General features: G+C 39.7%; 2 protein-coding genes across 2 annotated transcripts in view; one reads left to right on the top strand and one right to left on the bottom strand.

The window, feature by feature from the left end:
* Magt1 (magnesium transporter 1) overlaps positions 1 to 4,179 on the bottom strand; it is a 91,785-nt gene extending 87,606 nt beyond the window's left edge. The window contains exon 1 of the mRNA XM_050130465.1: positions 4,046 to 4,179. The gene's annotated coding sequence lies outside the window, so the exon portion shown is untranslated. The remainder of the gene's footprint in view (positions 1 to 4,045) is intronic.
* A 76-nt stretch (positions 4,180 to 4,255) lies between these two features.
* Cox7b (cytochrome c oxidase subunit 7B) lies at positions 4,256 to 9,949 on the top strand. Its single transcript, XM_050130478.1, has 3 exons — positions 4,256 to 4,413; positions 7,763 to 7,887; positions 9,742 to 9,949. The coding sequence occupies exons 1-3, from the start codon at positions 4,374 to 4,376 to the stop codon at positions 9,817 to 9,819; spliced, it is 243 nt and encodes an 80-aa protein (XP_049986435.1). The 5' UTR covers positions 4,256 to 4,373; the 3' UTR covers positions 9,820 to 9,949.
* Positions 9,950 to 10,886: the final 937 nt, after the last annotated feature.

Here is a 10,886-nt window from a genome sequence, read left to right as displayed (position 1 = left end):
CTCTCTCTCTCTCTCTCTCTCTCTCTCTCTCTCTCTCTCTCTCTCTCTCTCTCTCTCTCTCTCTGCAAACCCTCGCCTAAGCATTCAGCTTTTGACCATACTTGGGCACAAAACCAGTTTGTGGCAGACCAGTCACCACTCCTGGCCTGCAGGCTATATAAACTCCCTGCTTTATTTCAGATGTGTGGCTTCTCCAGCCTTATCTCTGGGACTAGCGAACCCACCCTGAATTTGCTTTGCTCAAATAATCCTGTTCTACTTTTTCAAATTCAGCTTGATCTGACTTAATAAATTGGTGGAGAAACTTATTATCAGGGGACAGAAAAATCTATCGGTACCCCCTCACATGAAATAAGAAAAAACTGTAATCTCGGCACTGGGAAGCTGAGGCTAGATACTACAAGTTTGAGGCCAGCCTGGGCTACATACCTAGACCTATGAAAAGTGTGGACTGCTATGATAGCTCAGCACAGCTGGTAAAGACACTTGTTGCCAAACCCAATCTGAATTCAATCCCCAGGGCCGACATGGTAGAGAGAATCAACTCTTGCAAACTGTCCTTCATCCTCCACATACGCACCATAGTATATGTGTCCCCCCCCCCCCCGCAACACACGCATGCATGCATGCAAATAAAATTTTAAAAAATGTAGGGTTTTTTTTTGGGGGGGAGGCTTTTTGGCAGCACATATACTGTTTGTAATAACACAAGACAATTGTCATGGCCCCTAAAGAAGGGTTTCAAATAAATTTATTTATTTATTTATTTATTTATTTGGTTTTTCGAGACAAGGTTTCTCTGTGGTTTTGGAGCCTGTCCTGGAACTAGCTCTTGTAGACCAGGCTGGCCTCGAACTCACAGATATCTGCCTGCCTCTGCCTCCCGAGTGCTGGGATTAAAGGCATGTGCCACCACCGCCCGGCCGGGTTTCAAATTTATTAATGGCATTTTTAAACTCTTCACTAAAAACTTAGAGGACCAAGAGGGCATTGCAGAAAACACATGCCTTTTACTATTTGGTTTGTTTTGTTGGTGGGAGCAAAAGTAAGATTGTGAAGAAACATGTCCCTCTGTTTAAAGATCTTTAATAGTCTCAGCAAGTTTGCATCAAACATCCACTACTCTTATCTAAAATTAACGATAATGCTTTCCAGCTGAGGAAGCAGCTTGGTTTCTTGGTCCAGTTCTGTTTACTGTATTATAAAGAATTATAAAACTGAGGTGATTCACTTGACAATGATAAAGCCCTCAAGAAGAAAAATCACAAATAACAGCAAAATAAAAGCAATCTACTTATAATTTGGATTTACTTATTTGCAGTGCAGGGGATTGAGTACAGGACCCCAGTAAAGCTGGGAAAGCATTTTACCACAGAGCTATCTCTCAAGTTCAAGTTGCATTTATTTTGAGTGTGTGGAACATATTATATGATTACTCTTTCAGGTCCTATTGGAAAGCAACCCCCCCACAGATTATTTGGAGAGTTAAGGAGATGTGTGTTGAAAGGAAAGTAACTGGTCTCAACATAAAGAGATAGGAAATAAGATGACCGTGTTGGTGCATACCTTTAAGCCAAGCACTCAAGAGATAGAGGCAGGAGGTTCAGGAGTTCAATATCAGCCTGAGCTATGTAGGGAGTTCCACCCTGAGCTACAAGAAACCTTGTCTCATTAAAACAGAGAGAAGAGACAGACAATACAATACCCACATGTGGTGGCATATACATGTAATCCCAGCAGTTGACATGTAGAAGCAGGAGAATCACAAGTTTGATGCCAACTTGGGTTACATGGTGAGTCCCAGTCTCAAAGAAGAGGAAAAATATGTGAAAATAGTGTATCAAAAATTAAACCTGGGGGCTGGAGAGATGGCTCAGCGGTTAAGAGCATTGCCTGCTCTTCCAAAGATCCTAAATTCAATTCCCGGCAACCACATGGTGGCTCACAACCATCTGTAATGAAGTCTGGTGCCCTCTTCTGGCCTGCAGGCATACACGCAGACAGAATATTGTATACATAATAAATAAATAAATAAATATTAAAAAAATTAAACCTAGCCTTGAGGGGCAGCTTAATTCGAGCTACTCTAGGGGTTGAAGCAGAAGGAATGTAATTTCAAAGCCGGTCTGGACTACAGAGTGAGTTATCAGCTAATGTGGGAAACCTTAATGAGAGCTTATCTCCAAAATTTAAAAGAAAATTTAAAGGGTGGCATCTCACATCTATAATCCTAGATCTTGGGAAGCTGAAGCAGGCATATTGCCATGAGATTGAGACCAGCCTTGGTTCCATAGTAAATTCCAGACCAGCCTGGGCTACAGCATGAGATCCTGTCTCAAAGAAAGAAACAAAGACATAAGCAAACAAGCATACTAAAATAAGCATGGGCATTCAAGTATTTTTGTTGTATGCTGACTTAGATTACTTCAGGTATATGACCATATGAACACAATATGGTACAGAATCACCAATGGATACAAAACATAATGAATCAAAATTTGATTCTGAACAAGATGGTCACCAGGCAGTGGTGGTGTATGCCTTTAATCCTAGCACTCGGGAGGCAGAGGCAAGTGGATCTCTGTTAGTTCGAGGCCAGCCTGGTCTGTAAGAGCTAGTTCCAGGACAGGAACCAAAGCTACAGAGAAACCCTGTCTCGAAAACCAAACCAAACCAAACTAAACCAAACATACAAACAAACCAGGACTGTTAGTCACAATGCATTCTTTATAAGTTACTCACTTTCTTTTTGCCAAACTCTCCTTTTAAAATTTTACCTCTTTGGAGAAAAAAAAAAGAAAGTTTGAAAAACAATAGTTGTTTTGTGTTTTTTTTTTTTTTTTTGGAGACAAGGTTTCTCTGTATAACAGCCCTGGTTGTCCTGGAACTCACTCTGTAGACCAGGCTGGCCTCAGACTTACAGATCCACCTGCCTCTGCCTCCCCAGAGCTGGGAACAAAGGTGTATGCCACCCCTGCCTGGCTCTTGTTTTCTTTTAGAGACAGGGTCTTTCTATCTAGCTCTGGCTGACTTAGACCTCACTATGTAGCCCAAGCTGCCCTTGGACTTGTAGGCTACCCTCTCTTCTGTCTACCAAGTGTTGTGATTACAGTAAACTGTGTACTATCTCTGTTTTAAAAGCATTTAAAAATTAATTATGTGTATGTCTGTATCCATCCATATGAGTACAGATACCCTTGAAGTCCAGAAAAATGTGTTGGGGCCACTGGAGTTGAATTTGGAATTCTTCTGATGCACCATCCCGAGTGTTGGGATTATAGATTACGCCACCACATCTGGCTTTAAGGATGTCACTGGTTTTGGGTGCAGGGCCTGGAATGTAGGGCTCCCAAATACTAGATATGCACTCTATAGCCACCCCAGGAATGTTTTGTTTTGTTTTATTTTTTTTGGTTATTGAGACAGGGTTTCTCTGTAGCTTTGAAGCCTGTCCTGGAACTAGCTCTTGTAGACCAGGCTGGCCTCAAACTCACAGAGATCCGCCTCCCTCTGACCCCAGAGTGCTGGGATTAAAGGCGTGCGCCACCACCGCTTGGCTATTTTTTTTTAAAAATACCTTTTAGAAACAGGGTTTCTCTCTAAACCCTGGCTGCCCTGGAACTTATTCTGTAGACCAGGTTGGCCTTGAACTCACAGAGACCCACCCACCTGCCCTGTTTCCCCGAGTGCTTTACCACACTCGGGCCTTTAAAATTCTTCTCCTTCTTCTTCCCCTCCTCCTTCTTTTTGACAAAAACAAAACAAAACTTTTTTTTTGCAGGCTTTCTCTAAATTTGGATTTATTACAAGATTAAAAATTAAACTGAGCATGGTGGTGCACACCTTTAATCCCAGCATTTGGGAGGCAGAGGATAGCCTCAACTACATAGGCCAGACAGCACTACATAGAGTGACCCTGTCTCAACCATTCCTCCCCAAAATTACAAAAATAATTAAAAGTTAAACCAATTAGTATAGGTAATAGAAGACAGAAAATGAAAAATTTGAAGTGAGAATAGTTTGAAGTGAGACAGCTAACACAAACCTCTGGAGTTTCAGCACCATCTTGAAGCTGGTGACTTAAGGTTGGTGTCTCAGCTCTCTTTTGCAGAGTCCCAGAGTTTCCTCACTGTTGAGTAAATAGGGCTCTTACGAAGCTTGAAACTACATTTCCCAAAGGCCTTTGTTTTTCTGTGCAGGAAACAGGATCACTATTTCCATAGGCCAACCCCAAATCTCGCGAGATCTCACCAAATACCGTACGGAATCCCCACTGGAAGCCATTTTGTTTTTCAGGGCTCTTTGCAAGGGTAGCTGAGTCGAATCTGCACAGAGGCAGCACCGGTCGTCACCGCAGTTCCATCTTTTCCGCGATGTTGCCCTTAGCCAAAAACGCACTAAGCCGTCTCCAAGGTAAGTGTGGGCGAATCCTTACAGCAGCCGCGGATCCGTCTGTCCTCGTTCTCTCGTGCACCTTTCCTCCCCAGCATCCTGCACTTTTAATTCTAGGTGCACAGTGCCCTGCATTGTCTCAGGTCCCGGGAAAGATAGCCACTCACTGGAAAGATAGCCGAGACAGTGGCTTTATCACCTCGTTGTGTTCCTAGCCTAGTTCTGCATTCTCAATCCTTCAGGGACCTATGATTTCCAGGAAGAACGCTTGACGGACACCTGGCTCTCCTTAAGTGATGTTCTAAATTTTAGCTTTGGGAGTGTATTTATTCGCTACCCCAAATAGATGAACTGATCTTACACTGTAACGGTGGTAGGAAGCTAAATCTACCTCACCTGGATTCATAGCAAGGGGAAACCCTAAGTGGTAGCCTGACAGCTTTAGTCATCTGTAGGTTATCAACGGACTATTAACTATTGCGAAAACAACTGTGGTCAATTTTTCCTGTTTGAAAGTTAGGCAAGTACGTGGAAACTTGAGACTAGTATTATATATGAAGAACACACTGGATTGGAGGGAAAAATCATTTTCATACTTGCTTTCCTTTGAAGGTGACCTTCAGTAATGTGAATAGAGGTGACCTTACACAACTATCTTTAGCTTGCTTCTCTAACCATGTTTTTATTTTACAGAGATAGTAGTGTAAGAAATTGTGTTCTAAACACTGAAGTACTTTAGGAATAGTTGAGAAAAATAGAAGCCCAACTGATGTTTTGTAAGCCAGTAACTGTGTTTATTATTTCTTTCATTTAGGGCAAATCATTTAACATTTTGAACTTGCTTTCTTGTTTTTGCAAAAGAGAGATTAGTAAATAATACACATTTCATAAGTTCGTTAACCAATATCTGATCAGTAAACAGCCCCTCTTTTTGTATAGAGGTAAATCAGAGTGTTGAAAACAACAGTGGTTTGGTAATCTCAATTTATTTGATCTTTAAGTGATTTAGGGATTTTTTTATCCCGTGGGAAAAGGTGATCTTAAAGGGTTGTTTCTCAATGTGGAATTCCTATACTCACCTCTAAGTGTTCTAGGAGCACAATACATTAAGACATGTTTATGAATTTGCTTAGTCTGGATGTGGCTGTTTTCTGAGGGAGGGTCTTAAGTAGACTAGGCTAGCCTCCAACTTAATATGGAGCCAAAGATAATTTTCAACTTCTGATCCTTCTGCCTCTACTTCCCATGTGCTGGGGATAACAGGTACTTAGCACCTTCAGAAACTTAAGTGCGAGTGTGCACACGCGTGCATGCATATGTGCATGTGCAGATGTTCGTGTGCACGCATGCTCGTGTTTCTGCAGCAGCGTAGGGACCAAGTCCAGGAAATGTGGCAAGCACCACACCAACTGAGCTACATTTTTCTGGGTGTGACTGGCTAAAATGAAAGCTAAGTAAAACAGCTAAAGAACTACTATATAATGGTTAAGAAATTATCATGATTATACCCCATAGAGACTATTATTATTTTATTTTTGGGAGGTGATGGGGTTTTAACCCAAAGCTCTGCAAATGAACTATACCCTCAGCCTGAAACTATTACATTTCAAGTGTTAGTGGACAGCATTTTTGTTTTGCTTTTATTTTTGAAATGGTCTAGCATTAATCTGGCACTAAAATTGAGGGCAGTTCTCCCTAAGCCTTCCAAGGGCTGAGAGTACAGGTGTGAACCACCACATCGCAAACCAGCATTGCTCTTTTCCCACTGTAGCTGCAAGCACCTTAAAACAATAAGGGCATGATACCTAGGTTGGAAAGGAAAAAACCAAAACTGATAGTTTTTCTTGGTACTTACCACTTCTTTCCAGTTTTATTTCTTATTAACTTGCCTGTATACCTTATTCTTCATCAAAACTCGATTGGCTTTCTAGCACAGTAGATCTGTCAATTTTAATTCCACATTTCTACATCTATATAAACAGGTACTCAGTTAATTCTACTTTCTTGTACTACAATGATTTTTGTCTTCATATATAATATTCACTTCTAGGCTAGAAACTGCCTAAGGATAAAGTCTCTATCTTATACATTTTTATATATTCTATTTTTAAAATCATTTTTATTTTATGTGCATTGGTGTTTTTGCCTTCCTGTACATTTGTGTGAAGATGTCAGATCCCCTGGAACTGGAGTTACAGATAGTTGTGAGCTGCCATGTGGGTGCTGGGAATTGAACCCAGGTTCTCTAGAAGAGCAGCCAGTGTTCTTAACCACCAAACCATCTTTCTAGCCCCCCTCCCTGTACACTATTTTTTTGAGACAGGGTCTCATGCATTCTAGGCTCACTTGTGATTCTGCCTCAACCTTCCAAGTGCTGGGATCGCAAATATGCTTGCCTGCTTATATACTCTAATATAATTGAGCCTTACTACTAACTATTTTAAAATTTAGCTTACTATAGTTTGGAGTTATTTTGTTATAATATTAAGGCAATAAACATTGGGTTTCTATAAATCTGATAATTTTTGGTTCATTTTTCCTTGTATATTTTAAATTATTGAGCGATGTTGGGTAAATTTTAGTGAAAATTGAAGTCATAGGTATTCAAATTAGTGAATGGTATCCAATAAACCATTACTGATACACACCTCCAATTTTTCTTTTCCTCCAACCATTTCCTGAGACAGGGTGTTACTGTATAGCTTACTATATAGATCAGACTGGACTTGAACTCACAGAGATCTGCCTGCCTCTGTTATGTTTGTTTAATCCTGCTTCTGTCTCTGTGTCAGTTTATTTTATTCTCTCTCTCTCTCTTTCTCTCTCTCTCTCTCTCTCTCTCTCTCTCTCTCTCTCTCTCTCTCACACACACACACACACACACACATAGAGAGAGAGAGCATCTCTGTGTAGCTCAGTCTAGCCTAGAATTCACTGTGTAGCCCGCTTTGCTATTAAACTCATGGCAATCCTCCTGTCCATTTCCCAAGTGCTGAGATTACAGGTGTGAGCCCCGGGACCTAGCAGTTTATCTTATTTTCAGAGCATTTGAGAAGGTGCTTACCTGTTCTTGTTTTGTTTTTTGTTTTTGAGATAGGATTTCCCTGTGTAGCCCTGGCTGTTCCAGAACTGTCTGTAGACCAGGCTGGCCTCAGACCCACAGAGATCTGCCTGCCTTTGCTTCTGGAGTACTGGGATTTAAGGTGTGCACCACCACCTCCAGGCCACTTGTTCCTGTGTGTAATGTGGTTAACATTTAGTTGAGTTTCATGGTAGTATGTAGAGTTTACTACCTTTGCTCTCCTGTTTGGCAGTTGTGTTCCTTCTGTTTTAATAATTGACACATATATTTCTGTGTTCTTTTTTTAAGTTCGAAGCATTCAGCAAGTGGTGGCAAGACACAGCCATCAGAAGCGGACACCTAATTTCCACGACAAATATGGAAATGCTATATTAGCGGCTGGAGGCCTCTTCTGTATTTCTGCATGGACATATGTAAGTACTTCAGTTAATTATTTTTTTTTTTTTGCAGTGCTAGGTATTGACTCCTGGTCTCATACATGTTAGGCAAGTGCTCTGCCATTGAGCTATACTCTCAGACTCAGTGGTTCTTCATTTAAATGTGTTTATTCTCATCTAGTCTATGTATTCTATGTTAAATTTCTAGTGAACGAACGATTTGAAAGACTATCTGATCATCCACCCATTGTCTTTATTTGCATTTAGCATTCATCCATCTTCTTAATGTTTCCAGTAACAAGTTGCTTGTTGGAGCACAAGGCAGCCCTTTTCTAGATTGTGCAGCTGTTAGAAGGATCTTATTTGTGGATCCCAAGCATGGTGGCATATGCCTGTAATCCAGCCCATGAGAGACTTAGACAAGAGGATTGCAAGTGTGTGATCAGCCTGGGCTATATATTGTATGTAGTGAGACCTTATCTCTAAAAAAGTTAAAAATTTAATGTTGAGTTAAATAGGCTTCCCTTTATAATTATTGCAACACATTAATTCTGACCTATCATATTTCCATATGATAGCCATTAGCTAGTAGATTTCTGTCTTAGGTTGTAAAGCACATGCTTAACATGGACTGGGCCCTGGGTTCAGTTCACAGCACCAGAAAAACAAACCAAACAAATAAAACCCAAAAACCATTAGCATAGTGTCTTTATTAATTTGTTAGATTAAAACATCTGTAGGTGTATGGGTCAGACTTTTATTGTATATTTTCTGGATTTTCATATTTTGAGTCATCTTCCTGGACATACTTAAGTGATCAGATTTTCTTCTAAAATTCTGTAATCAGAACTGAGGCACAAGCCAAGTGTGGTGGTACATACCTGCAATCCCTGCACTTTGGATGCCGAGGCAAGTAGATTGGAAGAATAAGACCAGCTAGAACTATAAGAAGTTTGAGGCAAGCTTAGACACTACATAGTTGACTTTGTCTCAAAAAAAAAAAAAAAAAAAAACAAAAACAAAAACACCCAAAAAACAACAAAATCAAAACCCAAAACCTGAGAACAATTTTTTTGATAGATGAAGTATAACTTGATTTCCATACTGTCGAGCTCTACATCTGTTGCTTAACTTATTTTCTAGTTGCTCGATCTTCAAAAGTGTAATTCTGAAATTTTAATAAATATATTTTGGGAGTAAGTGATACAGATTTCTTAGTGAAGTGGCACACGTCTATAATTTCAATACTAGGGATGCAGGAGGATCAAGAGTCCAGGGTCATCTTCAGCTACATATCAAGTCTGAGGCCACCCTGATCTACATGGAACTGTTTCTCAATAAAACAAAAGGGACAACCCAATCCTTGCCTGAAAGTAAAGATAACTATTAATTTTGGTGCTGGGGATTGAACCCAGGGTCTTGTGTTTCTAAGCATATTCATGCACCTTTAATGATCTATACCTCAGCCGTGAGGTCAGATATTAAAATAAAATGAGTTCTCTTAGGTAGTTGTGGTGGACAGGCAAAATTTTGGAGGGGAAGAAAATGTAAAATATAATTTTGAATTAAGAACAGCTTCAAAATTCATTTTCTCAGTCTTCTAGTCACATTCCAAGTATTTAACAGCCAGATGTGGCCAGCAATTCCTGTACTGGACAGTGTAGGTTTAGAACATTTCCTTCAACTCTGAACGTTGAGTTAAGCAACCTGATCTGAAGAATTAGTACAGCAATTAGTTTTGACTTCTGTGAAAAGCACTATATCCCTGGTGACTTTCTGTTTGTTATTTACCTAAGGAGCAGAATTCTTTGTAATTTTGAAGAGTTTCCAAATTGAGAAAGTGGATTGTGGTTTAAATATGTATAACTGACAGCCTTTTAATTTTTACAGACAGCAACACAAATTGGAATAGAATGGAACCTGTCACCTGTTGGCAGAGTCACCCCCAAGGAATGGAGAGATCAGTAGTCATGCCAGCTGGTGCAATAATCAAGGAATTATTTCAAAACCAATCAATAAGTGATGCCAAGTCAAAGAATCATGTATTCCCTATAATATGGCATATTGAAGAAAAAATAAAGTACCTTTGAAACCTTCATTTTATGTTTTGCTTTCTTTGTAAATGAAGCCAAGCGTGATGACTTTTCATTTATCTAAGCATTGTATTTGAGTCAAACAGCTGTACCATCTTAAAACAACTTTTTTCTTTGAAGTGGTATGAGGGCAATCTATGCTCTGAAAGGCAACTTTATAGTAAGCTGAAATCACAGCTAGCGAACAAATAACCACAGAGCTGGGTCAAGAGGTTAGTCCAGATAGGTTATGCCTAGTATCCTCTTACCTCATGGTTATATTTGGAGTTGGCATTAACTCCCTTCCTCTCCTGCTTGGAGAATTTAATTTAGACTGTCACCAAACCCAAGTGAATAGTGATCCTGTAAATATGAGCTAGATTTGCTAAAGACTAGCTCCTCAGCCCCTATAGCATATTCACCTTAATTAGCTGGTGGATTTTCAGCATAATCCTTAATCTGTGGGGAGCATTTGTCGCCTACTTCCTAGTTACTGTTGCCGTAAAAATAAGAGTATCTGTTAATCATGGCTTTAAAGAGATAAATTTTGATACTTGACTCATTGGCCTCTCCTGTTGGTTTTCTGAACTTCTAGCAATATTAACGTAACATTTAGGTTTGGGGAATTGTCCTGAGTTTAGTATATGACACTGAACTTGCTGTGGAAGATGTCAACTAAACAAAATGTCAACTGAATCACTCCATTACTTTTGGTTAGAATCGTAGTCTGTAGTTACATTTATAATGCTTGAGTAAGGAAAACATGGAATTCCTGTCAAGGAATTTGTATTAAGTGTATTTAAGTTATTTGTATTAGTTAAGGTTAGAGACTTCTCAGAACCAAAACTGAGTTATAGAAGTTGTCTTTAGCAATAAATATATCTGCTAGGAATTCCACATTCTGCCTACTAAAAGGTTGTAAGATTTGTACGTGGCAAGATTTGTAACTCTACTAATACTATT

Source organism: Alexandromys fortis, unplaced genomic scaffold, assembly GCF_014885135.2.
Source record: "Alexandromys fortis isolate MF-2015 unplaced genomic scaffold, M_Fortis_MF-2015_v1.1 scaffold_326, whole genome shotgun sequence".
In the NCBI taxonomy this organism is placed as follows: domain Eukaryota; kingdom Metazoa; phylum Chordata; class Mammalia; order Rodentia; family Cricetidae; genus Alexandromys; species Alexandromys fortis.
The sequence above is the reverse complement of the archived record's forward strand: the minus strand, read 5'-3'. Positions and strand labels throughout refer to the sequence as shown.